Source organism: Nerophis ophidion, linkage group LG22 (assembly GCF_033978795.1).
Source record: "Nerophis ophidion isolate RoL-2023_Sa linkage group LG22, RoL_Noph_v1.0, whole genome shotgun sequence".
Classification (NCBI taxonomy): domain Eukaryota; kingdom Metazoa; phylum Chordata; class Actinopteri; order Syngnathiformes; family Syngnathidae; genus Nerophis; species Nerophis ophidion.
In genome coordinates, this window is record NC_084632.1 from 8,600,132 (window position 1) to 8,624,404 (window position 24,273).

The window sequence follows — 24,273 nt, forward strand, 5'->3', positions numbered from 1 at the left end:
TGTGCGTGGGCTGACTGCGGCCACAGCAGATGCTCACCATGAATATTTTAGTTCAACTCCCTGGCAAAGGTTCCATTTGCATGGACCAGATGTAAGCGGCTGAAATATTTACCACATTGGTCCAAGGGAAGAAGCAGGCCACAGCAACCATGTGTGTGTGTGTGTGTGTGTGTGTGTGTGTGTGTGTGTGTGTGTGTGTGTACAGTAGGTCAAAAAAGTATTTAGTCAGCCAGCGATTGTGCAAGTTCTCCCACTTAAAATGATGACAGAGGTCTGTAATTTTCATCATAGGTTCACTTCAACTGTGAGAGACAGAATGTGAAAAAAACATCCAGGATTTTACATTGTAGGAATTTTAAAGAATTTATTTGTAAATTATGGTGGAAAATAAGTATTTGGTCAACCATTCAAAGCTCTCACTGATGGAAGGAGGTTTTGGCTCAAAATCTCACGATACATGGCCCCGTTCATTCTTTCCTTGACACGGATCAATCGTCCTGTCCCCTTAGCAGAAAAACAGCCCCAAAGCATGATGTTTCCACCCCCATGCTTCACAGTAGGTATGGTGTTCTTGGGATGCAACTCAGTATTCTTCTTCCTCCAAACAAGACGAGTTGAGTTTATACAAAAATGGATACATGGATGATACAGCAGAGGATCGGTAGAATGTCATGTGGTCAGATGAAACCAAAATAGAACTTTTTGGTATAAACTCAACTCGTGGTGTTTGGAGGAAGAATGATATTGAGTTGCATCCCAAGAACACCATACCTACTGTGAAGCATGGGGGTGGAAACATCATGCTTTGGAGCTGTTTTTCTGCTAAGGGGACAGGACGATTGATCCGTGTTAAGGAAAGAATGAATGGGGCCATGTATCATGAGATTTGAGCCAAAACCTCCTTCCATCAGTGAGAGCTTTGAATGGTTGACCAAATACTTATTTTCCACCATAATTTACAAATACATTTTTTAAAATTCCTAAAATGTGAATTCCTGGATTTTTTTTTTCACATTCTGTCTCTCACAGTTGAAGTGTACCTATGATGAAAATTACAGACCTCTGTCATCATTTTAAGTGGGAAAACTTGCACAATCGGTGGCTGACTAAATACTTTTTTGCCCCACTGTATGTATGTATATGCATGCATATTTATTCATCACAATAACTATCGTTTTTTTCGTCTCCTTCTCACCACCTTCAGACGGAGATTGCCAAGCGGTTGAATGTGATCTGTGCTCAACTCATCCCATTCCTGTCACAGGAGGTGGGCCTGCACACACACGCACGCACACACACACACACACACACACACACACATTCATGCACAAGTTAGAAGAGGGTGAAAATATGTCATCCTCGCATTATTTTCTGGTATTTACCATTCGAAATGTCAAATGAAAGAAAATTGTCCAGAAAAGGGAAAACGTCCTCACAAAATGACAGAAGGCACACACAGTTTAATAAGATAAAATTAATCGAAATGTAAAGTCAAATGTCCACACAGGTGAAAGAAAAAGAATACGGTGCAAAGATTTGTTTATTCCAGGAATTAGGTTTGCAAGGTGAAAACATAATATAAAGTATAACAAGCAATTCAAGTTATTTCAAGCCATCTTGTCACATGGTGTTGATGATTCTGGCTTGTAGCTTATGAAAACATCAAATGGATCATCTTTGAAAATTTGGGGTTTTCCAAAATTGTACAAACCCCGTTTCCATACGAGTTGGGAAATTGTGTTAGATGTAAATATAAACGGAATACAATGATTTGCAAATCATTTTCAACCCATATTCAGTTGAATATGCTACAAAGACAACATATTTGATGTTCAAACTGATAAAAAAAAATTTTTTGCAAATAATCATTAAATTTAGAATTTGATGCCAGCAACACGTGACAAAGAAGTTGGGAAAGGTGGCAATAAATACTGATAAAGTTGAGGAAGGCTCATCAAACACTTATTTGGAACATCCCACAGGTGTGCAGGCTAATTGGGAACAGGTGGGTGCCATGATTGGGTATAAAAGCAGCTTTCATGAAATGCTAAGTAATTCACAGTCAAGGATGGTGTGAGGGTCACCACTTTGTAAGCAAATTGTCGAACAGTTTTAGAACAACATTTCTCAACAAGCTATTGCAAAGAATTTAGGGATTTGACCATCTACGGTCCGTAAAATCATCAAAAAGTTCAGAGAATCTGGAGAAATCACTGCACGTAAGCGATGATATTACGGACCTTTGATCCCTCAGGTGGTACTGCATCAAAAACCGACTTCAGTGTGTAAAGGATATCACCACATGGGCTCAGAAACACTTCATAAAACCACTGTCAGTAACTACAGTTGGTCGCTACATCTGTAAGTGCAAGTTAAAACTCTACTATGCAAAGCAAAACCCATTTATCAACAACACCCAGAAACACCGCCGGCTTGGCTGGGCCCGAGCTCATCTATGATGGACTGATGCAAAGTGGAAAAGTGTTCTGTGGTCTGACGAGTCCACATTTCAATTTATATTTGGAAACTATGGACGTGGTGTCCTCCGGAACAAAGAGGAAAATAACCATCCGGATTGTTATAGGCGCAAAGTTCGAAAGCCAGCATCTGTGATGATATGGGGGTTCATTGGTGGCCAAGGCATGGGTAACTTACACATCTGTGAAGGCACCATTAATGCTGAAAGGTACATACAGGTTTTGGAGCAACATATGTTGTCATCCAGGCAACATTATCATGGACACCCCTGCTTATTTCAGCAAAACAATGCCAAGCCATGTGTTACAACAGCGTGGCTTCGTAGTAAAAGAGTGCGGGTACTTTCCTGGCCTGCCTGCAGTCCAGACCTGTCTCCTATCGAAAATGTGTGGCGCATTATGAAGCGTAAAATACGACAGCGGAGACCCCGCACTGTTGAATGACTGAAGCTCTACATAAAACAAGAATGGGAAAGAATTCCACTTTCAAAGCTTCAACAATTAGTTTCCTCAGTTCCCAAACGTTTATTGAGTGTTGTTAAAAGAAAAGGTGATGTAACACAGTGGTGAACATGCCCTTTCCCAACTACTTTGGCACATGTTTCAGCCATGAAATTCTAAGTTAATTATTATTTGCAAAAAAAATATATAAAGTTTATGAGTTTGAACATCAAATATCTTGTCTTTGTAGTGCATTCAACTGAATATGGGTTGAAAAGGATTTGCAAATCATTGTATTCTGTTTATATTTACATGTAACACAATTTGCCAACTCATATGGAAACAGGGTTTGTAGGAGCCACGTACAGTTTTTTGTTCCTTATACATTCCCATGATCAGAAAGGAGCAGATGGAAAAATAATATTCCTAAATTTATTTATCTGCCCCCTTTTTAACACCAATGATTCAAAATGACTTTATCACTGTTCCCTCCACCAACACCCCAACTCAACACACTTTTTCATTTTCCTTGAAGCATTTTCACAATGACACGTCCAATCCAAATCCAAAATCAATTTGATATAATTCCAGTTGTTTCTTTTTCTAACTCTTTTTAAATTCAAAGATATTCTTGCAACTTTTGAAGTCTTTCTTTAGAGCAGGGGTGTCAAACTCATTCCAGATCGGAGGCCACATGGAGAAATATCAACTTCCAAGTGGGCCGTACTGGTAAAATAACGGCACGATAACAAAAAAATAAAGACTACTTCAGTTTGTTTTCTTTGTTTTAAAATAGAACAAGAAAATGTACAAAATCATTATGTTGTTTTTGTATTTTTACACTTACATGTTGCGTTTTTGACGTTATTTATACTTTCTGAATAATTTATGTGATAATGTACATCAGTCAACTCATTGGTGTTCATTTTCAATCTATCAAGTTAAAAAAATAATACCAAAATCAAATTACAGGATGCTATTTATGTATTTTGATTATTTTCCTTTGACTAGTTCACTAACATCATGTGGTTTATTTTAATATTTTTACACATCATCGACAAAAGTACAAAGAATTGCTATTGCGACATCTAGTGGACACATTTAGAACAGCTGTGACTTTCATTCAAAAGTTTCGGCTCATTTTTATAATTAGCAAACTCATCCGGTGGGCCGGATACAACCTTTACGCGGATGTTCTAGCTTTGAACATCAGTAATAGAGTATGCAGTCCTACAATGTCTTTTAGTTTGAATAGTCCTGCGCTAATGAAGAGTGGATTTGCATTTTTAATAAAAATGCAAATAAAAAATGTTTTTCCACATGTGTATTTACACCAATGACATTTTGTTCAGAGAAGAGTACCGATGAATATTGTTATCGCTAAGGAATATGGATGTTTGTATTGATAACAGTAAGTCGGGCATGTTTCCAGTGAGGGTTGGACTCCGCCAAGGCTGGTCTTTGTCACCCATTCTGTTCATAAATTTTATGGACAGAATTTCTAGGCGCAGTCAAGGCGTTGGTGGCCGCGGGATTAGGGCTCTGCTTTTTGCAGATGATATAATCCTGATGGCTTCATCTGGCCAGGATCTTCAGCTCTCACTGGATCGGTTCGCAGCCGAGTGTGAAGCAACTGGGATGTGAATCAGCACCTCCAAGTCCGAGGCCATGGTTCTCGCCCAGAAAAGGATGGAATGCCATCTCCGGGTTGGGGAGGAGACCCTTCCCCAAGTGGAGGAGTTCAAGTACCTAGGAGTCTTGTTCACGAGTGAGGGAAGAGTGGATCGTGAGATCGACAGGCGGATCGGTGCGGCGTCTTCAGTAATGCGGACGTTGTATCGATCCGTTGTGGTGAAGAAGGAGCTGAGCCGGAAGGCAAAGCTCTAAATTTACCGGTCGATCTACGTTCCCATTCTCACCTATGGTCATGAGCTTTGGGTCATGACCGAAAGGACAAGCAAGATCACGGGTACAAGCGGGTACAATGAGTTTCCTCCGCCGGGTGGAGGGGCTCTCCCTTAGAGATAGGGTGAGAAGCTCTGCCATCCGGGAGGAACTCAAAGTAAAGCCGCTGCTCCTCCACATGGAGAGGAGCCAGACGAGGTGGTTCGGGCATCTGATCAGGATGCCACCCGAACACCTCCATAGGGCACGTCCAACCGGTAGGAGGCCGCGGGGAAGACCCAGGACACGTTGGGAAGACTATGTCTCCCGGCTGGCCTGGGAACGCCTCGGGATCCCCCGGGAAGAGCTGGACCAAGTGGCTGGGGAGAGGGAAGTCTGTGCTTCCCTGCTTAGGCTGCTTCCCCCGCGACCCCACCTCGGATATGAGGATGGATGGATGGTATTGATAACATTCTAGCAACATATGTTGTGGCTACAAGTGTGTGAGAAACACACTTTTCTATGCAAATGATTGAACTTGATGAATAATGCTGAAAAGATCCATTGTGACCTGCGAGTAACTTCTTTCCTCCCCCCCTGCAGCACCAACAACAGGTGGTCCAAGCCATGGAGCGTGCCAAACAGGTGACCATGGGGGAGTTAAATGCTTCTATAGGGGTACGTGGGCCCCCCCCCCCCCCCCCCCCTCCGCCTCATAGCGTGTGTACCTTACCCTCCCATTAATTGATGCCTTTCATTTAACCCTGCTGTTAAACCGAGGGCCCCTTCAGCCCACTCCACCAATTGGCCGCACGTAAATACATCAACTATTCCCACCCCCGAGGCCACGAAGCCACACCCACTGCCCTGACCTCCGCATTTCTCCTTCTTTGCACGTCTTGACCTCCTCCTGGAAGTCACCCGCTTCTCTCCTCCTCCTCCTCTGCAGCAGCAGCTCCAAGCCCAGCATCTCTCCCAGCATGCACAGGGTCTGTCGGTGGGCCCGCACCCGTCAGGACTCCCCCACCCGGGGCTGGCGCTGGGCGGGGGCTCCGGTCTGCTGGCCCTGTCGGGGGCCCTTGGGGCCCAGTTGGCCGCCAAGGATGAGAGGGCTCACCTGGAGGCCGCCGCTGCCGCCGCCGCTGCTGCGGAGCATCACAGAGGTAATTTATTACTACTCTCAGTACTTCCTGTTTTGCACACGCCGTTGGCGCCTTGGACTCTAAGTAATGTCAACACTTGTATTGTCTTTCATATCAATGCCCCCAACTTGTCAGGCTTGCCACTGACAGTTTGTTTGTGTTTTAGTTTTTTCTCTGTGTGTGTTTAGTATTTCCTGTTTTTTAGTTCCTGTCAGCACTCTTATTTTGTCTGCTGTGGCTGATTGGCTTCTGGCCACACCTGGTGTCGATCAGCCCGCTCCTATTTGTACCTGCTTTGTCTTCCAGTCAGGGCTGGATTATTGTCTTGTCGATGTCACTTCTTGTCGCTCTTGTCATTGCTACCTGTCGTGTCGAGTCAATGCAGCGTTGCGGTAAGCTATATTTAGTTAGATGTTTTTAGCTTACTGTATTTTGTTCCCTGCTACCAGTTTGTTTTCTTATTAAAGTTAAAGTTAAAGTACCAATGATTGTCACACACACACTAGGTGTGGCGAAATTATTCTCTGCATTTGATCCATCACTCTTGATCACCCCTTGGGAGGTGAGGGGAGCAGTGGGCAGCAGAGGGGCCGCGCCCGGGATTAATTTTTGGTGATTTAACCCCCAATTCCAACCCTTATATAATAATAATAATGGATTTGATTTATATCACGCTTTTCTATTGTTAGATACTCAAAGCGCTCACAGAGAAGTGGAAACCCATCATTTCTGGCGGTATAGCTCGGTTGGTAGAGCGGCCGTGCCAGCAACTTGTGGGTTGCAGGTTCGATTCCCGCTTCCGCCATCCTAGTCACTGCCGTTGTGTCCTTGGGCAAGACACTTTACCCACCAGCTCCCAGTGCCACCCACACTGGTTTAAATGTAACTTAGATATTGGGTTTCACTATGTAAAGCGCTTTGAGTCACTAGAGAAAAGCGCTATATAAAAATAATTCACTTCACTTCACTTCACATTCATTCACACGTGGTGGTAAGCTACATCTGTAGCCACAGCTGCCCTGGGGTAGACTGACGGAAGCGTGGCTGCCAGTTTGCGCCTACGGCCCCTCCGACCACCACCAATCATTCATTCATCATTCATTCACCAGTGTGAGCGGCACCGGGGGCAAGGGTGAAGTGTCTTGCCCAAGGACACAACGGCAGCGATTTGGATGTCAATAGGCGGGAAGCGAACCTGCAACCCTCAGGTTTCTGGCACGGCCGCTCTACCCACTACGCCATGCCGCCCGCAACGCCATGCAGCCCTTAAGGCTGAGTCCCATGGGTCCCATTTTTATAGTCTTTGGTAGGACTCAGCCGGGATTTGAACTCACAACCTACCAATCTCAGGGCGGACACTCTACCCACTAGGCCACTGAGTAGGTACGACTTCAATTTCCTGCTAGATACCCGCTAGCTTCCACGCTAGGCCTTTTTGTTTGTTATCCGCCCATGTGCGCGCTTTTTGTTTGTACCCTTTGATTGGTTTTGTTCTAGTATTTTATGCTAAATCATGTTTTCTCACTCCATGCCTGTCTCCATCTCTGCATCTCGGGGTTCGTCAACAACAAACTTTGACAGAATAATCCAGCACACGACTGGAGGACAAAACAGGTACAAATAGGAGCGGGCTGATTGACACCAGGTGTGGCCGGGTGCCAATCAGCCACAGCTGAGGAGAAACAGACAAAATAAGAGAACTGACAGGAACTAAAAACAGGAAATATTAAACACACACAGAGGAAAAACTAAAACACAAACTGTCAGTGGCAAGCCTGACACATCTTTGCTTTCAAGTCCTTTTAAATGTTGCATAAAGGGCTTGAAAGGATGAATCTTCTGTAAGAAATGATGGAACTGCCAGTTTGTTTGACAAATGAATTAGAACGGATGTGCATGAAGATGTCATTTTTCTACACTGCTTCTCTGCCTTTCATTAAAAACATGCTTCATCATATTAATTAGACAGTCATTGTAATCACAATTGTTTGTCAGATCGGGATAGTAGTTTTGCACATGTTTATGTAAATGAGCACAGGTGTTGGTTTGACTTGATAAAAGGTGTCCTAAAAACATTTTTTTTTGTGTGCTCTTTGCTGTGTTGTCACATGACCTGTCATCATCACCTCTGCCTGGAAACAGACCGGGAAGCAGGACCAGTGAGTAAAAGACTCCATGATTCTATAGATTTATTAGTATACTATTTAGATCAGGGGTCTCAAACATGCGGCTCGCGGGCCAATTGCGGCCTGCAAGACGTTATTTTGCGGCCCGCACTTTGATATCACAATTTAATGTATGTGCAGCCCGCGAGTTTAATATGAACGGAACTTGACGGCATCATACTTCCCAAAGTTCCCAATTTTCACGAGAGTCCCTTTAATATCAGGGTATCCAATCTCCGGTAATCCCTGCCGATTTTTACCCAATCAACAATACTCAGGGAGTGCCGCTGTTCTTAACGCCCTCTGAATCCTGTACAGAAAGCGTGCAAGCCTATTTGATTGTTACATTTGACTGAGCAGTACACGTGTGATGTTGCAAGACATATTTGGTCAACAGCCATACAGGTCACACTGAGGGTGGCCATAAAAAAAACTTTAACACTGTTACAAATATGTGCCAGACTGTGAACCCACACCAAACACGAATGACAAACACATTTCTGTTATGACTCTTCTTCGGCATGGTAATGCCGGTGTGGTTTCTCCAAGGATGAGTCGATGCAGAACACAGCAAAGGTATGATAGAAATGGATTTATTAAATAAAAAGGCTAGGAACAAAAACACTGGTGTACAGAGAAAGCAAACAAAAGACGCTAGCGTGAAAGCTAGGATAAAACACTAGGAAACTAAAACTTGGCACTAGAGCACAAACGAGAAAACAAATCATCAGTATGAAAACTGGAATAGACAAGTGGCATAGCGTGAGAGCTAGCAAGAAAATACATACAATAGAAAGATGAGAGTCGTCACTGTAGAACGTAGGCAAATTAGGATCCGAGAATGAGTGAACTGAAAAGGCGAGCTTAAATAAGGAAGTAATCAACAGTGACAGGTGTGCAGGGACCGTGATTGTGGCAGGTGAACTAATGAACTACCATGGTGACAGATTAAACAGGAAATAAAGACAGCAAACAGGGTGATACAAAAATGCAACAATAAACCATAATATGGGAAGATCGTAGTACGGATCTTAACAATTTCAGGAGAACATCCGCACCGTAATACAACATAAACTCAACAGAACGAATACCCAGAATCCCATGCAGCCCTTACTATTCCGGGCTACAATACACACACCCACGCTACCACCAACCCCCCACACCCCTACCCTCCCTACTTGCGTCGGTTAAGGTTGAGTATATTGTAGCCCGGGAGAGTTTGGGCTGCAAGGTGTTCTGGGTATTTGTTCTCTTGTGTTAGGGTGCGGATGTTCTCCCAAAATGTTTGTCATTCTCGTTTGGTGTGGGTTCGAAGTGTGGCACATATTTGTAACAGTGTTAAAGATGTTTATACGGCCACCCTCAGTGTGACCTGTATGGCTGTTGAGTAAGTACGTCTTGTGTAGAACGTTGTTCTACACAAGTCTCTCACAACATGATTTTGATTAGTCACTTTAGTTGTGTTATGTGCGCAATGACCAGTTGTAGAGCAGTAGTTCTCTTATAGATAGTACGCTATGTGAAGGTATGCCAAGGGTTAAGTAAGATTTATCAAAAACATTCTAAAAGATAGCATCCATCCCTCCATCCATTTTCTACCGCTTATTCCCTTTTGGGGTCGCGGGGGGCGCTGGCGCCTATCTCAGCTACAATCGGGCGGAAGGCGGGGTACACCCTGGACAAGTCACCATCTCATAGTCATAAATAGTTAATAGATTTATTGGATAACACTTCAACAAAATATGAATGTAAGTTCACAAACTGTGAAAAGAAATGCAACAATGCAATATTCAGTGTTGACAGCTAGATTTTTTTGTGGACATGTTCCATAAACATTGATGTTAAAGATTTCATTTTTTGTGAAGAAATGTTTAGAATGAAGTTGATGGATCTCTATTACAATCCCAAAGAGGGCATTTTAAGTCGATGATTACTTCTATGTGTAGAAATCTTTATTTATAATTGAATCACTTGTTTATTTTTCAACAAGTTTTTTAGTTATTTTTATATCGTTTTTTCCAAATAGTTCAAGAAAGACCACTACAAATGAGCAATATTTTGCACTGTTATACAATTTGATAAATCACAAACTGATGACATAGTGCTGTATTTTACTTCTTTATCTCTTTTTTTTTTTCCAACCAAAATGCTTTGCTCTGATTAGGGGGTATTTGAATTAAAAAAAAATGTTCAGAGGGGGTACATCACTGCAAAAAGGTCGAGAACCACTGTTGTAGAGGATGTTAAAGGCAGTGCAATAATGTCGGCCGGGTGGAAATAGATAAAAATTCGGGAGAATGGTTGCACCGGTAGATTGTCGGGAGGTGCACTGAAATTCAGTAGTCTCCCGGAAAAATCGTGAGGATTCATAGAAGGTGAATTCATTAAAAAGTGCATGTTAAATTTTTTAAGAAATCTTTTCTGCCTCACCCAGTTTCTGCATCCAGTGGCCCCCAGGTAAATTGAGTTTGAGACCCCTGATATAGACCCACCTACTTATGTCCATGCTTATGAATATACATACAGAACATACTTCAGCAATTGTAAATGCTTCCATTTTGGTACAGCTGTATAATTACTACACTCATATTCATAACTGGTGGGAGGAGCGATCGCATCAATATTGTGCATATGTGAAAGCAGAATGCACGCTAGTCTTTGACTTTGTGGATTATTTGTAGTTTTTCGGGAGTCATTTCTGCTCTGCAAGGCTTGTGTCATTAATAACCGGTGGGTGGAGCGATTGCATTGATAATGACGCATGCATGTGTAAGAGTTTTTGGTTTTTAAACCTGTGGCTAATATATGTTTTTTTCTTTGTATTTAAAAAAAACACTTTTTATACTACACCGACAGAGACACTGAAAAGGTGTGTTTTCATTTGTGCTACGGTAGAAAATGTACTTCCCATATTTGTGATGGGAACCGGAAGTATAACTGCCTTCTGCCCGAAAGGATCCTTCATTCATTACTCCAAGTAACGTTTCTAAGTTTTACAATACAACCAAAACAATTCATACTTACTAAACCTAAGGAGTGTTTTCATGCATATTCGTACGTGCCATCGTAATGTAATCAAGCTAGTGCCGTCAGCCTTAGCGAATATGCTAACACATTTACGAGTGTCTGTGTTAGTGTTGTTAACTTATACCGGGGCGGTATAGCTCCATTGGTAGATTGGCCATGCCAGCAACTTCAGGGTTCCAGGTTCGATTCCCGCTTCCGCCATCCTAGTCACTGCCGTTGTGTCCTTGGGCACTTTACCCACCTGCTCCCAGTGCCACCCTCACAGCTTTAAATGTAACTTAGATATTTGCTTTCACTACGTAAAAGCGCTTTGAGTCACTAGAGAAAAGCGCTATATAAATATAATTCACTTCATTTCACTTCACCTGTTTGCCAAAGTGTCAGTTATTGTTAATAACCGGTGGGAGTAGCAATTGCATATAGATATTGACACAGGTGTGCAAGTGTGAGAGCAAAATGGACTCTTGGCTTTGACTCTGCAGAATAGTTCTAGTTTTTGGCTTCATTTATGCTCTGCAAAGGGGTTGTCATTACTAACTGGTGGGGGGAGCAATCGCATTGACTATGACACACACAGGTGCATGTGTAAGAGCAACTGGGCTTTGACTTTGTCACTATCTATAGTCTTTCGAGTTCTTCCTGTTTGCCAACGTGTCAGTTATTGGTATTAACTGGTGGGAGGAGCAATTCTCTTGATTATGAACCACATGCACTTGTAAGAGCAAGTAGGCTTTTTGACTTTGTGACTATTTTATTTGTATTCTTTCGGCTAATTCTTGATTGCCGAGGCGTCAGTTATTGGTATTAACTGGTGGGAGGAGCAGTACTTTTGATCATGAACCACATGCACTTGTAAGAGGAAGTAGGCTTTTTGACTTTGTGACTACTTTATTTGTAGTCTTTCGGCTTCTTCTTGTTTGCCGAGGCGTCAGTTATTGGTATTAACTGGTGGGAGGAGCGATCACATTGATTAGGAACTACATGCATGCGTAAGAACAAGTGTGCTTTTTGACTTTGTGATTATTTCCTCTACGTTTATTTTTAGTCTTTCGGTTTCTTCCTGTTTGCCAGGGTGACAGTTATTGTTAACAACTGGTGAGAGGAGCAATCACTTTGATTATGACACACAGGTCTGCATGTGTAAGCGCAAAAATACTGTATATCCTAGGCTTTGGCCTTGTCAGATTGTTTGTAGTTTTTGGGTTATTTACTGTTCTGCATAGGCAATGATTGCAATTTAATCATTAACAAAGGTGGTTGTCATTAATAACTGGTGGGAGGAGCGATCGCATTGACTATGACATGCACATGTGCATGTGTAAGCACAAAAATACACCTCAGGCTTTGACTTTGTTGATTATTTGTAGTGTTTCTGTTTCTTCTCGTTATGCAAGGCGGCAGTTATCACTAATAACTTGTGGGAGGAGCAATCGCATTGTTTATGACAAACGTGCATGTGTAAGAGCAAAATGCACCCTCGGCTTTGACTTTGCAGATTTGTAGTTTTTGTGTCACTTACTGCTCTTCATTGGCAATGATTGTAATTAAATCATTAAATAAGGCGGTGGCCATTAATAACTGGTGGGAGAAGCGATTGCGACGTGTAAGCACACACACACACACACGCACTCATGTTTAAGCACAAGTGGGCTTTGACTTAGTGATTATTTGTAGTTTTTGGGTTTCTTCCTGTTTGCCAGGGTGTCAGTAATCGTTAATAACTAGTGGGAGGAGCGATCGCATTGACGATGACACGTACATGTGCGTGTGTAAGCGCAAAAATACACCCCAGGCTTTGACTTTGTGGATTATTTGTAGTGTTTCTGTTTCTTCTCTTTATGCAAGGCGGCATTTATCACTAATAACGTGTGGGAGGAGCAATCGCATTGTTTATGGCAAACATGTGCATGTGTAAGAGCAAAATGCACTCTCGGCATTGCAGATTTGTAGTTTTCGTGTTACCTACTGCTCTGCATAGGCAATGATTGTAATTAATTTATTAATAAAGGCGGTGGCCATTAATAACTGGTGGGAGAAGCAATTGCATCGATTGTGAAGCACGTGCACACGTGTAAGCACAAGTGGGCTTTGACTTTGTGATTATTTGTAATTTTTGGCTTTCTTCCTGTTTACCAAGGTGTCAGCTAGCGTTGATACGTGTAACTTGTGGGGGGAGCGATCGCACTGTGTATTACCGACACGTGTGCACCCTAGACTTTGAATTTTTTTTAATCTATTTTTTTTAATTTTTTTTTAAGTGCTCTGTCTTGAACATGTATTGCTGACTTTCAGATGACATCACAATAAATCATGTTTGGTTAGCGCAGAATAAAAAAGATAAAAAGAAGCAATGTTAGTGGCTGACCCTCTCACCGCTTCTCTTCCATCACTCCCGTCATTCCTCCTCCTCTCTCCTGCAGAGCTCGCTGTCCAATGGGGACAAAGGTCGCCCTGCAGATTACCTCAGCAACGGCAAGAAGAGGAAAGCGGAGGAGAAGGAGTTCATGACAGACTATGTGAGACAACTTTGCAATTCCTCCTCTTGTGACGTTAGCTTTGCTGTTTGCCCAAAATGAAGTGTGGGAGTTTAGGAGCCCTCTGTACTAATATTGTTTGCAAATGTAACCCTGACTGCATAGAAACTAAAGCTAAATCCAGGAAGTCCGGTTGCAGACTCGGCACCGGCTCAAACACTTGGCCGGGAAACAAGCAGTCAAACAGCACTCGGACTGCCGCTCGGTTAGGTTACAGTTGTCCATGCCAACAAAGCGAGAAAAAAGACGCTTGAAAGTACAGTGAGGCTCCACTCGTCAAAAAATGCTAGCTCGATGCTAACGTTACATTAGATTTGCCATACAATTGCTAAAGATTAGCATTAGTGATATTTACTTACTTTATTTACTGTATAATGCACATGTTAATTTTGACTGTAAATGTATGTGTATTTATATTATTCACATGTGAATAATACTGTATAATAGACTTTTTATGTTATTCACATGTGAATAATGCTGTAAAATAGACTGTATTTATATTATTCACATGTGAATAATGCTGTATAATAGACTGTATTTATGTTATTCACATGTGAATAATGCTGTATAATCGACTGTATTTATATTATTCACATATCAATAATGCTGCAAAATAGACTGCATTTATATTATTCACATGTGAATAATGCTGTATAATAGACTTTTTATGTTATTCACATGTGAATAATGCTGTAAAATAGACTGCATTTATATTATTCACATGTGAATAATGCTGTATAATAGACTTTTTATGTTATTCACATGTGAATAATGCTGTAAAATAGACTGTATTTATATTATTCACATGTGAATAATGCTGTATAATAGACTGTATTTATATTATTCACATATCAATAATGCTGTAAAATAGACTGTATTTATATTATTAAAATATGAATAATGCTGTATAATAGACTGTATTTATATTAACATATGAATAATGCTGTATAATAGACTGTATATTATTCACGTGTGAATAATGCTGTATAATAGAATATTTATATTATTCACGTGTGAATAATGCTGTATAATAGACTGTATTTATATTATTCACATGTGAATAATGCTGTATAATGGACTGTATATTATTCTCATGTGAATAATGCTATATAATAGACTGTATTTATATTATTCACATGTAAAAAATACCTAAGTGTTTATTTTTTATTGTGAGCGAACTATAGTGCTGAATTTCCCCCAGGAATCAATAAAGTACTTTCTATTCTATTCTATTCTATTACATGGCGATTTCAAAAGCTCCAAATGCAGTAATGGAAACTACAACTAAGATGCAAGTTACAATCAAACAGCTGTTATTTTGCAAATTATTTTTAAAAAGTAATTATAGTGAATTTACAAAATGTTTAATAAATGTAATTACTAGGGAATGTAATTATTGCGTTACTTAAAAAATAATACATCAACTATCAGGCATATACGGGAGGGAGATGTTTCATGAGAGCGGGGTGTGTGTGCCTCCTTGCCAAGTAACGTCAGCATTAGCTTAGCTGTGTTTGTTAGCTTAGCAGCAGGAGTTTGCTCTTCTCAGTTTGCCGGCATTTACGGCAGCGCCATTGACTCTTGACCGCATGTGCGTCCGTAGTAGTAGTCTCCTTGTCCGCACGCGCGTGTTGTATGCTGTGTGATGTCGTCTCTTCCTGCGTTGAACCTGCTGTGCTTCCCACACTGTCTTCTTGACATTCAACCAGGTCAAAAGTAATCGGATTACTCAGCACTAGTCAAAGTAATGACTTCAGTGTGTCAGGCTTGCCACTGACAGTTTGTTTGTGTTTTAGTTTTTCATCTTTGTGTTTAGTATTTCCTGTTTTTATTTCCTGTCAGGGCTTTTATTTTGTCTGTTTCCTGTTTTTTTTTCCCTGTGCGCTGTTTTCCCCTCAGCTGCGGCTGATTGGCACATGGCCACACCTGGTGTCAATCAGCCCGCTCCTATTTGTACCTGCTTTTGTCCTCCAGTCAGTGCTGGTTTATTGTCTTGTCGATGTCGCTCTTGTCGTTGCTACATGTCATGTATTGTCGCTCCTTTCGTGTCGTGTTGTATCTTTGCAGCGTAGCGGTAAGCTATATTTCGTTATATGTTTGTAGCTTACTGTTTTATGTTCCCTGCTTCGATTTTTTTCTTTATACAACACGTAACGACTTCTGTTCCCGGTTCTGTTTATGCCAGCCTCCATGCTAAGCCCTATTTGTTTTTGCTAGCTTCCATGCTAAGCTCCTTTTATTTTCTAGCTCCCATGCTAGCTTTCTTAGTTTGCTATCCGCCTGGTGCGCACTTTTTGTTGTACTTTTTGTTTGTTTTTCTCTTAGTGTTTTAAATTAAATCAGGTTTTCTTGCAAAATACCTCCCTCCTTCTCTGCATCTTGGGGTTCGTCACAAACTAGCTCTGACACAGTGACAACGTTGTATAACAACACCCTTTTTATTAGTAATGTGCCGATCGATCATGTTTTACGTCAAAATGCCATCTTCAACCTTCACGATAGTCGCGACTTGGACCGTCATATAAACACTTTCAAATATTTTTCGATGTCTCATTTCACTTTCCTTTTCTTTGTCGCACTGCCATCAGAATAGTCTGCCTCCTGCTTATATACTATATCGATTTAATCCATTATTATTATTATTATAATGAAAAGAAGAAAAAGTGACGTTTTCTTCCGCTTGTGCAAATACTGAGAATTTTTCACAACCATCAAATGTTGCAGCTTACATTTCTTTGTATTTTTTGGAAATGTGAGTGATGTCATTGAATATTTCCTATTGTGTGACATGATTATTAGCAATGAACTCCTGTCACAATTTGTCCTCCTCGCAGGGCAGCGACGCCGATAAAAGCGACGATAACTTGGTGGTGGACGAGGTGTGTAGCGTTGGCTTTGCAACATCCGCCCACATCATTAGGTACACCTGCACCACCCCGTGATGCTTTTTCTGATAGCGTAAAATATTAAAAAGTTGCAACATTTTCATATACATATATAATTAATAAATATCAAAGTCATTAGAAAATGTTGCGAAAATATTGGTTGAGTTTTACATTACACCAGAAAAACAACAAATATTTTTTAATTCAAATATAATCAATAAATACCCTTGAATCATAATTTTTTATATACATAAATAAATATAAAGGCAATTAGAAAATAACTGTTATTAATAATTATAATTACTATTCATGAATTGCTTGCATTGCCTCAAGTCACGAGGAAAACACAATAAAAACAATACAATTAATAAATACTGTTAGATATTTTAAGGTAGCAATTTTTTATATACCCATCTATCCATTTTCTACCGCTTATTCCCTTTCGGGGTCGCGGCGGGTGCTGGCGCCTATCTCAGCTACAATCGGGCGGAAGGCGGGGTACACCCTGGACAAGTCGCCACCTCATCACAATTAATCAATATAAAAGCAATTAGAAGACAATGTGAAAGTATTGGTTGAGTTGGGTATTGCCTTAAGTTATAAAGAAAACACAACAAAAACTAGATACATATATATATTTTTTAAATATAAATAAATAGCATTTAATATTTAAAAGAAATCCATTTGTGTATGTACATGTATACTAAATTATTCATTAATTGCCTATTTAATAATTAAATTAGTAAATGAGCATTTTATATATGAAAATTATGTTTTAAGTTATTTCAATCAATCAATCAATGTTTATTTATCCAGCCCTAAATCACAAGTGTCTCAAAGAGCTGCACAAACCACAGTGACATCCCCGGTAGAGCCCCTATTTCCGATATATTTGTATAAAAAAAGGTTTCATAACACATACAAAAGCGCTTTCCTAAAATAATTGTAATAACTTATATGAATATAGTATTTAAGTTAAATAACTTTAATAGATATAGTACTTTTAAGTTGTTTTTTTCATTTAAATTTGTAATACAATTTCTACTTGCTAGTACAAAAGTGCATCCATAAAAGAATTTGAATCAATAAAAAAGTTACACCTGCAGCACCTGAAGATGTTTTCATGTTCTGCAAAGCACACTGCCGTAAAAATACTTGATTTCATTTGCAAAAGCAGACTTTCTGCTGGTCCGGGTGTACCTAATGTTGTGGCCGGCGCTTGTTAGGCGGACGGTTGCCAGGCGACGTCTGTACGGTTTCCTTCGCCACCCGCCTGCTAAATGCCTCTCGTGTGCTCCGAGGCGCAGGACCCCTCGTCCCCCCGCAGCGTCCAGTCCTACTCCTCCAGGGAGAACGGTTTGGACAAGATGGCGCCCTCCCGCAAGGACGGCCCCCCGCTGGCCAGCCCCACATCCCTGGCTTCGTCCAGCAGCGCCGCCTCGCCGTCCCGCGGCAAGGAGCCCACGCAGGTACGGGTTGAAGGAGACGTGAGCTTTATCTAAAACGGCAACATTCTGTCGTTATTTTGAAAAAATGCACTTTTATCTTGCAGAGAGAGAAGTCCAGCACCCCCGGCATGAAGCCCGGCACCCCCATGTCACAAGAGTCCAACACCCCCGGACCCAGCGGACCGCCACAGTTCCGGCCCATCCCTGGCAAGCCGGGTGTGGACCCCTTGGGTGAGATGCATGAAGATATATGAACATACTCAAATGGAAAATAGAAATTCCAAAATGTAATTTAAAAAATTATGTAAAATAATGTAAATTACAAAATACATTATCAAAAAGTAAAATATTGCTTTTTGTTTTTTTTACAAGATTAAGAAAAAAAATGAATTTTTAATACAATTAAAATAGTTATTTAAAATATTCTATACAAAGTGTAAGAAATACAATTTTGTATATATATATATATATATATATATATATATATATATATATATATATATATATATATATATATATATATATATATATATATATATATATAGTGTGTGTATGTGGCCCTGCGATGAGGTGGCAACTTGTCCAGGGTGTACTTTGCCTTCCGCCCGATTGTAGCTGAGATTGGCACCACCTCAAAGGGAATAAGCGGTAGAAAATGGATGGGTGTGTGTGTGTATGTATGTATGTATATATTATTATGTATGAATATATATATATATATATATATATATACATATATATATATATATATTCACACATACATATATATATGTATGTATGTATATATATGTATATATATATATATATATATGTATATATATATGTATATATATATATATATATATATATATATATGTGTGTGTATATATGTGTACATATGTATGTATGTATGTGTGTAAATATATGTATGTGCGTAAATATATGTATGTATGTGTATATATATGTATGTATATTTACATGTATGTATATATATATATATGTATGTATCTATATATGTATGTATGTATATATATATACATATGTATATATGTATACAGTATATATGTACAGTAAGTATGTATGTGTGTATATATGTAAGTATATATGTTTGTGTATATGTAAGTTTATATGTTTGTGTATATGTATGTATATATGTGTATATATGTATGTATGTGTTTAAATATATGTATGTATGTGTGTATATATATATGTATGTATATATATATACATATGTTTATAAATGTATACAGTATATATGTAAGTATGTATGTGTGTATATATGTATGTATATATGTTTGTGTATATTTGTATATATATGTGTATATGTATGTATGTTTATATATATATATATATATATATATATATATATACAGTATATATATATATACATAAACAATATATAATATAGCACATTAAAATTCCGCATTTTCTAAATGAATTCACATTGACAGTTAAATTGTGTTAAGTTAGTGATTAATTGGTTCCACATTAACATTGACGTTCATACAAACATAATATTTCATAATTCCTTTAATTGATTATTTATTTTAAAGTGTTTCATGTCTTTCATTCACTGACAGGGAATTGAATGGGTAAAAAGGATTTCATTGAAATTTTGTTTGTTTGGTATAAAATGTTAGTTTAATTAGTATGTAATTATTCATTTATTAATAATAATGATGTAATTTTTGCAATAGATTTCATGCGACTGTGCAAGTGTACCTAATAATGTGGCTCCCGTTCTTTAGAGATATTTTTTTTACAGAAATAATTTGTTCTTATTAGCATTTCCTTCCAAATGGACTTAGACGCCAGATGGAATACATTTCAATAAATTGATTGACAGCTTCTTAATGAGCGTGCATCTCGTTACAGTGACAGGTAGCGTCCAGCAGGGGGCGGCAGTGCTGCACCACTCACACTTTGTGTCCAGTCAGCATTAATTGTGTCTTCTTCTCCCTTCAGCTCTGGGCCTGAGGAACCCCTTGGGGGCCGTGCAGGGGGCGTACCCCCCGGCTGCTTTCGCTCTGCCTCCCCCCGGGGTCAACGGCGACCTCCCTGGGGCGGCGAGCTACGGCGCCGGCCTCCATTTGGTTTCTCCGCAGATGAATGGAGCGGTGGCGGCGGCTGCTGCTGCCGCCGCCGCCGCCGGGTACGGACGCTCCCCAGTGGTGAGTGATGGTCTGGAACTACACGTGACTTTCATTTCCTCTTAGTCTCGTCATATTTTCAAATGTTTGAATTGAAGGTGGGTTATGAATCCCCCCACCCGCACATGAGGGTACCCGGGCTGCCCGCCGGCCTGCAGTCGGCCGCCGCCGGTAAACCGTAAGTTTCTTTTCTTGTCGCCCTTTTCCCACAAATATTCACATTTTCACTGCCTAAAGTCACTTATAAAATGCAAAAAAAATAAAATAATATATATATATATATATATTTGTATAATTTTTTGTAATAAAAAAATACTTAATAAATCACAATTATTCATATACATATATAACTAATAAATATAAAAGTACTTATAAAATAATGTGAAAGTGTGGGTTGGGTTGTACATTGCCTTAAGTCACTAAAAAACAACAAAACATTTTTTATATAAAAATATAATCAATAAATACCTTTGAATATTTAAATAAATTATTTTTTTATGTACATGATAAATAAATACAAAGGCAAATAGAAAATATTTATTATTGATTATAACAATGATTGTTTATTTATTGCTTGCATTGCCTCAAGTCACGAAAAAAACCAAAAACAATATAATAAATAAATACGGTTAAATATTTAAAAAATTCAATTTTTCATATACAAATATAATTAATACATCTAAAATAATTAGAAAATAATACGAAAATATTGAGTTGTACATCACCTTTAGTCGCAAGAAAAACAACTAAAAATATTACTTTTTTTAATGAAAATATAATCACTAAATACCCTTGAGTATTTAAAAATAAATCATTATTTTTATATACGTAATAAATCAATGTAAAAGCAATTATAACATAATTGTTAGTAATAATTATTATCGGTAAGTAAAATAATAAACTATAAAGCTATATAATATAAAAATATAGTAATATAATTATTATTGATAATTATTAATTATTAATAATATTGATCATGAATTGCTTGCATTGCCTCAAGTCACAAGGAAAACTAAAAAAAAATACAATTAATAAATACCGTTAAATATAAAAAAATTGCAAATTGCACAATGTTCATATACATGTATAATTAATAAATATAAAAGTAATTACAAAATAATGTAAAAATATCGGTTGAGTTTTACTTCGCCTTAAGTCACAAGAAAAACAACAAATATCATTTTTTAATGAAAATATAATCAATAAATACCCTTGAGTATTTAAAAATAAATAATTATTTTTATATACATAACAAATCAAAGTAAAAACAACTATAACATAATTATTAGTATAATTATTATCAGTAAGTAAAATAATAAACTATAAAGCTATATAATATAAAAATATAGTAATATAATTATTATTGATAAGTATTCATTATTAATATTATTCATGAATTGCTTGCATTGCCTCAAGTTAGAAGGAAAACAAAAAAACAATACAGTTAATAAATACGGTTAAATATTTAAAAAATTCAATTTTTCATATATATATATATATGATTAATAAATATAAAAATTATTAGAAAATAATCCAAAAATATTGAGTTGTTCATCACTTTAAGTCGCAAGAAAAACAACTAAAAATATTATTTTTTTAATGAAAATATAATCACTAAATACCCTTGAGTATTTAAAAATAAATCATTATTTTTATATGCATAATAAATCAATGTAAAAGCAATTATAACGTTATTGTTAGTAATAATTATTATCATTATGTAAAATAATAAACTATAAAGCTATATAATATAAAAATATAGTAATATAATTATTATTGATAATTATTCATCATTAATAGTATTATTTATGAATTGCTTGAATTGCCTCAAGTCACAAGGAAAACAAAAAAAATACAATTAATAAATACCGTTAAATATAAAAAAATTGCAAATTGCAAAATGTTCATATACATGTATAATTAATAAATATAAAAGTAATTACAAAATAATGTAAAAATATCGGTTGAGTTTTACTTCGCCTTAAGTCACAAGAAAAACAACAAATATTTTTTAATTAAAATATAATCAATAAATACCCTTGAATTTTAAAAATAAATCATATTTTTTATCTATATAATAAATAAATATAAAAGCAATTAGAAAATAACTATTATTAATAATAATTGTTCATGAATTGCTTGCATTGCATCAAGTCACAAGGAAAACACAACAAAAACAATATAATAAATACCGCTAAACATTTAAAAATTGCAATTTTTTATGTACATACATAATTAATAAATATAAAAGTAATTAGAAAATAATGTGAAAGTATTCGTTGAGTTGGGCATTGCCTTAAAATATTCTTAAAATATAAATGAATAACATTTAATATTTCAAAGAAATCACATTTTTGTATGTGGTAAATTAGAAAATAATTATTAATTTATTGCCCATTTAATAATTGATTTAATAAATGAGCAGGTTGTACATGAAATGCTGTTTTCAGTTATTTTCGATATATTTATTTTTATCAACATTTTTAACGTACAAAGTGCTTTCATAAAATAATTTTAATATTAATATAGTATTATTTAAGTTTAATATTTGTTTAATAACTTTAATAGATATAGTGCTTTTTTATTTGTTTTTATAATACAATTTATTTTAATAGGAATATAGTATTACTTAGGTTTAATATTTGTTTAATAACTTTAATAGATATAGTACTTTTAGTTTTTTATTTATTTATTTAGAATACAATATTTACATAACATGTACAAATGTGCGTCCATGAAATAATTTGAATAAATCAAAAATATTATTGGTTAAGTTGTTTAATAACTTGAATAAATATAGTATTTTTAGTTTTCTTTTTTTTTTAAATTTATGAGAAATGTTCTACAAAATGTGTACAACATTGTGTTCATAAAATCTTAACTTCATCCATCCATTTTTCTACCTCTTGTCCCGTTCAGAGTTGCGGGGAGTGCTTCACTGCATTACTAGTTTAGTGGTGTAATAATTATTGAATAACTTCAATGAATATTGTACTTTTGGTTATAATACAATCTCTTGGTTACTTGGACAAATGCATGTTCTTAAAACACATTTCAGTAAATATATTACAATTTTAAATATTTAAGTATAATAGCTTCAATAAATATTGTACTTTGTATTTGTTTTATAACGTAATGTTTTACAATATTGTTTCATATTTGTTTTAAAAGAAATACATAGTTTTATTTAGTGGCTTATGGTGGAATTTCTTGAATGACTATAGTGTGGGTAAAATTTGAAAAGTACATAAAGTAAAATTCATGAAGTACAGCTCGTCTTTGAATCATTTTAAGTGAAAAAACGTGTGTGTAGTATAATAAATACAGTATGTCTACATAGCATGGTCATGGAATAATTTAATACATAAAACAACATCTTTTGTCAGTTAATATTCGTAATGTAATAAAACATTTTTTTTTATTTCATGTCCTTTTTTTTCCTGCTGCTGCACCTCATTGAGTGTTGTCTTCCTTAAATGAATTGAATAATACAACAAGATGTAAAGAATAACTTTAGAAAGTTCATAAAGTAAATGCATTTTGTTGGTATTATATTTTCATCATTTTGACAAAGCACGTCCATAAAGTAATTCTAAGAAGTACAACAAATACAACATCTATGTCTAACACCAAAATATGGAGTTATTTGGTTTGATGTACATTTATTAAATGTGATGTTCCATGACAAGTGCTCCTCAAAATGAAATGACCTGCACAAAGTCTGACAGCAATACAACAACTATTAATTATTAATAACATTTCACCTCATCAAGTGGAGTCACTTCACACACACACACACACACACACACACACACATATATATGATACAGTATATGATACAGTATATGATAGAGAATATCTCCGGGGTGTGCGCAGGGCCTACTCCTTCCACGTGAGCGCGGACGGGCAGATGCAGCCGGTGCCCTTCCCCCCCGACGCCCTGCTGGGCCCGGGCATCCCTCGCCACGCCCGGCAGATCCACAGCCTGAGCCACGGCGAGGTGGTGTGCGCCGTCACCATCAGCGCCTCCACACGCCACGTCTACACGGGAGGCAAAGGCTGCGTCAAGGTGTGGGACATCAGCCAGCCCGGCACCAAGAGTCCCATGGCCCAGCTCGACTGTCTGGTACTTCCTCTACAT

General features: G+C 37.5%; 1 protein-coding gene across 4 annotated transcripts in view; it reads left to right on the plus strand.

Moving 5' to 3' along the window:
- Window positions 1–24,273, plus strand: part of tle2a (TLE family member 2, transcriptional corepressor a) — a 164,506-nt gene that overhangs the window by 130,080 nt on the left and 10,153 nt on the right. For 3 of the 4 annotated variants that reach the window (XM_061883195.1, XM_061883192.1, XM_061883194.1), the window contains 11 exons: window positions 1,205–1,267; window positions 5,406–5,480; window positions 5,752–5,965; window positions 8,087–8,103; window positions 13,557–13,652; window positions 16,505–16,549; window positions 17,863–18,024; window positions 18,108–18,234; window positions 19,948–20,153; window positions 20,231–20,310; window positions 24,009–24,258. In XM_061883195.1, coding sequence (XP_061739179.1) covers window positions 1,205–1,267; window positions 5,406–5,480; window positions 5,752–5,965; window positions 8,087–8,103; window positions 13,557–13,652; window positions 16,505–16,549; window positions 17,863–18,024; window positions 18,108–18,234; window positions 19,948–20,153; window positions 20,231–20,310; window positions 24,009–24,258 — 1,335 coding nt within the window. The remainder of the gene's footprint in view (window positions 1–1,204; window positions 1,268–5,405; window positions 5,481–5,751; window positions 5,966–8,086; window positions 8,104–13,556; window positions 13,653–16,504; window positions 16,550–17,862; window positions 18,025–18,107; window positions 18,235–19,947; window positions 20,154–20,230; window positions 20,311–24,008; window positions 24,259–24,273) is intronic. The other variant, XM_061883193.1, reaches the window with a different exon arrangement.